Source organism: Salmo salar, chromosome ssa02 (genome assembly GCF_905237065.1).
Source record: "Salmo salar chromosome ssa02, Ssal_v3.1, whole genome shotgun sequence".
NCBI classification, from domain to species: Eukaryota; Metazoa; Chordata; class Actinopteri; order Salmoniformes; family Salmonidae; genus Salmo; species Salmo salar.
In genome coordinates this window covers 26480957-26485271 of record NC_059443.1, presented here as the reverse complement: position 1 = coordinate 26485271, position 4315 = coordinate 26480957, and the positions used below count along the sequence as shown (strand labels likewise).

General features: G+C 39.5%; 1 protein-coding gene across 4 annotated transcripts; it reads left to right on the top strand.

Annotated features, from left to right (window-relative positions):
* Positions 1 to 537: 537 nt before the first annotated feature.
* Positions 538 to 3947, top strand: LOC106578554 (V-set domain containing T-cell activation inhibitor 1). Of its 4 annotated transcripts, none has more exons than XM_014157534.2 (5): positions 538 to 616; positions 728 to 759; positions 2255 to 2596; positions 2774 to 2956; positions 3315 to 3947. In XM_014157534.2, exons 1-5 carry the CDS (start codon positions 594 to 596, stop codon positions 3452 to 3454), a joined length of 720 nt encoding a protein of 239 aa, XP_014013009.1. In that variant the 5' UTR covers positions 538 to 593; the 3' UTR covers positions 3455 to 3947. The 4 variants fall into 4 exon arrangements, 3 of the variants coding, with proteins under 3 accessions (XP_014013009.1, XP_014012988.1, XP_014012999.1); XM_014157513.2 differs by having other exon boundaries at positions 540 to 616; positions 2684 to 2956; XR_001322475.2 differs by having other exon boundaries at positions 576 to 759; positions 2770 to 2956.
* Positions 3948 to 4315: the final 368 nt, after the last annotated feature.

Here is a 4315-nt window from a genome sequence, read left to right as displayed (position 1 = left end):
GGGTGTTGCTTGTTTTTGTAATATTTGTCGATACATTTCTCTAGTCTTATTATTTGTGTTGTTATCCAGATTTAAGGTTATAACCCACCAGTTTGTGAAGTGCTACTATTTAGTCTAATTTACCGATATTCAATATTGCGTTTTTATCTTGAGGTGATCTACACAACTGTTCAGTCCGCCATCTATTGCATCCAGCAGCGAGTTTGCACATTGTGTAGTGAGTCCACCAGATCAGACAGAGGCAGTGATGACCAGGGATGTTTTCTTGATAACTGTGTGAATTAGACCATTTTCCTGACCTGCTAAGAATTCAAAATGTAACGAGTACTTTTTGGTGTCAGGGAAAATGTATGGAGTAAAAAGTACATTTTATTTAGGAATGTAGTAAAGTAAAAGTTGTCAAAAACTACTTATTTAGTACTTTAAAGTATTTTTACTTGAGTACTTTACACTACTGGCTGTTCACGGTATATAGGTTTATGGTTCAGTTCCTCTCGCTTGAGATTTCACATAAGGGCCAATGGAATGGTTTAAAATGTGAAAAACCCGTTCACCCGGAATAAAACGAACTCACCCACTGCAGTACTTCCTTTATGCTTCCTTCTCGGCACATGGGGTATGCGCTAAAATGTCATTCCTTCACCACAAAGTTGAAACAAAATAAAGGATAAAGTCAGTACATGGATTATTAGAAGCCAATTTTAAACAGTATATATTTGTTTTTCAGGCTGCATGTGGTCTCAGTACTGTTTATTACCAGTAAGTAAAAACGACGTATTGTTGTTATGTGTTGGTAGGACAGGACAACAGATATCATGGATTGTTTAATTTAATCCATTTTGTCCTTTCTTGGTTACACATCAAAGAAGTAGGGATACAATATTGGAACAATGATTGATTTTCTGAAATTATTACTGTAATAAGTTAGAATGGCTGTGCAAAAAGTAATATTGTGATAAATGTAACTATAATGTAACTATTATAACAATAAATGGCCTACAATGATGAAATAATTTTTTAATGGACAGTTACTTTACATTATTAGCGGCAAGGCTCTAGACATTTTTTTTCCAGTGCCAAGTACAGTAGGCTAAATCAACTGAGATGGTAGTCTGGTATTTATAAAGTAATCTGTTTCATCTAACATATCCAGGGAGTGCATGATATTTTGATGTTCAACCTGCCAAAATAGTATCCAGAATCATCAGATAAATGTTTTGCTCATCATAGAATTTGCTGACATTTTTGTGCATATGTACTATAGGCTATATATTATTCACCACCTGAGGAAGTGGGACCTCAAAAAACTTAGCTAGATTGCTAACTCACAATATATTGTTGCTATACATGTAGGATAATTGATCTATCAGTCCTACAACAACTTTCCAGTGCTAGGCCTAGGCTATTTGATGTACAAGAGCTCACGGTTTTACCAATTTGCATGTTAGGTAATGTGCAAAGTGTGAGGGAGTTTAGTGGCTCAGGACAGCAGCCGACAGCCTCCTGGGCAAATACTTTTAATAGCAGGAGTCACTGCCACTCACCAAGTAGGCCTATAGACCGGGGTTTCCCAAACTTGGTCTCTAGAGATTGAAATAAATTGTGTTTCTTAAAATAGAAAAGGACATTTAATGCCTTCTGAATTGACTCAGAAAAGTAACATAAGTAGGCCTACAGTTTATAGTCCCAGCTCTATTAAGAGCGAGAATTGTAGGTAAGAAACATTTAATTAGTAGGCTAATGCCTAGCATTTGTCTATGAATTCTTGTCTTTCACCGAAATTATTGAGATGGTGGTTGCTTCTAGAGAATAAGACCCATTTTGTAGAGCTCCTGGTCTTAATTGAGTCAATTAAACTCAACTCCATGATATACGATGGAGTTGAGTTGAGACTAATGTGGGAAGACTGGAGCTCCGATGTCACATAAAATTACGTTTTTATCAAAAGACTGATTTCAGGACCCCCAAAACATGCCACAATTACACACAACATTTGTCTGTGTAATTGTGGGCTATTCTTTGGGTACTGAAATCAGTCGTTTTTTTTAATTAAAAAAATCAATATTATGTGTCGGCGGCGCTCCAGTCTGCCCACACTAGTTGCCGCTCAACTCCATCGAGTTTAGTCGGCTAGATAGCTAGTCTTAACTTATTATAGTTGACCTTCCACTCTGAATCCTCCAAACAGCGCATTACATTACCAATATCACTCTCCCTCTCTCAAACCTCTCTTTCCACCTATTCCATATATCAGTGGTAACTACAACAAGTCTACAACCCCGAGGAGTGGCAGCTCCGGGCAGTGACTTCACCCTTAACTGCTCTTTCCGTTCGTCTAAAAACCTGAACCACCTGGTCATCAACTGGCAGCGTGGAGAATCAGTGGTGGTCCACAGCTATTACCATGGGAAAGATCAGCTGGAAAGACAGAGTGGTGTTTACAAGGGACGCACTCATCTGTTTGAAGACCAGCTCGCTGTGGGAAATGCCTCACTTAGACTGAGTGGTGTGCAGCCGAGTGACCATGGCCCATACACCTGTGATGTGACAGATGAACAGGGAAGCACCCAGGAAAAGCTACTACTTTTAGTGGCAGGTAAGTTCCATTGGTGCTGCATATATATTGTATAGTTTAAATTATGATAACTGCTGCTACAAAAGTATTTCTAATATTTCAAACCAGCCCCTTATCATGAGCCCAGGATATCCGCCCAAGCCACTTGTGATGGCTTCATTGTCACCCTCAATGCCTCCCATGGGTTTCCCCAGCCAGAGTTAGTGTGGAAAGGTGTGATGGACAGTAACACCACTATGGAATTGGACAGCAGGGGGCGCTATGAGCTGAAGAGTGAGGTGAACCTGTGGTTGAACAGCACTCTGACTGTTACAGCCGAGCTAAGACTGAGGGTTCTGGACCAGAGTTTCACCAAGTCTCTCACACTCCACCCACCACCAGGTAAAATATCAGGGTTCCAGAGTTTGTTCCTTGACTCAGTGTTGTTTTCAGATACTTTTAACATTTGTTTACAGTTCTTTTGGAATTGGGTATTTTGGATTATTGATCATACAGTACATGTGTTCTTATTATAATTTTTCTGGTGTAGTTTGTACCTAGTCCATTTGGATGTGATGAGTGATGATACCATACTTGCACAATGGCCTTTGACCATGTGGGCTTCTCTGAAGCAACCTGTGAGTGGTGTTCACAATACTTTGTTACAGTTCATGATAAAACCCTTGTCAGATATAGAGGGGAATGTTGCTTATTTGCGTGACTGAGGTTGAGTGTTCCTTTCTTCTCCTACCTTCCACAGTGTGCTGTGTGATGCCTGCTGAGCAGAGGAGCAGATTTTTTATGTATCCCCTGCTGCTAATGCTGCTGGGATTGGTGCTACTGTTGTCCTGGAAGAGGTCTGAGCAGGAGACCAAAAAGGATAAGAAGACACAAGAATAGAATGACCTTCAGTCCATGGTCACTCAACAGGCTTTATGCCAGAGCAACTATCATTGCTTGTTTACAGAGAAAACATAAAGGGAGGACAGCCTTTACACTAAAGTCAATTTTCATGGGAAGTCATTTTGTAAAATCTGAACTACACTATAATACTTTATACACAAAGTTCAACTAAAGATAGACAATGGGAGTTGCACACCACACCACTAGATGGTCATATGTACCTCTACTCCGAATCTACTTCCTCTTAAGGTTTCTTCCATTTAGCGAGTTTTTGCTTACTGCTACTTGCTCAGGGATTTAGCCCAGGTTACTGTGTAAATCACCTTTTACATCCGCAGTTGTCTTACTGGGCTTTATAAATTACATGTGTTTATTGATTGAAATGATGGCAGCTATAGCGTCTAATGAAAGTTGTTACATGTGTGTTCCAGTCAGTGTATCATACTTGCCAGAATTTGTTATTTTGTAATAAAAGGAGATGAAACCCCAATTGTGATGTCTTTTTGCTAAATCTATTTTACAGGAAAGAACTGGCATGTTGGCAGTATACCAGCAGTACAGGGAGAGTGTCATTTTCTCCTGTAACATTTCTTATTTTAGTAGAATCCTCTTGGTCAAATAATGACATGAAACTCTATAGTTTTATTTCATTACACCCAGAGCAAATTATTTGTTTTGGTGTTCCAGTGGGATGCATGGGGCAACATTGATCTAAGCCAGAGGATTTCTCATTCTCATGTGCTTAGACTGCACAGGGGATAATTCCAATTCATGTAGGGATGCCTGGATTTGTTTTCCACTGTAGCAGCATGATCTACAGTACCCATCATCTAAAAAGCAGAAAGATAGTCCAACATT

Coding starts and splice junctions, on each gene's coding strand:
- LOC106578554 (XM_014157513.2), top strand. CDS start 594: ATGCTTCCTTCTCGGCACATGGG. Junction 617..727: donor CTTCCTTCTCGGCACATGGG/GTATGCGCTAAA, acceptor TTTGTTTTTCAG/GCTGCATGTGGTCTCAGTAC. Junction 760..2,254: donor CTCAGTACTGTTTATTACCA/GTAAGTAAAAAC, acceptor TCCATATATCAG/TGGTAACTACAACAAGTCTA.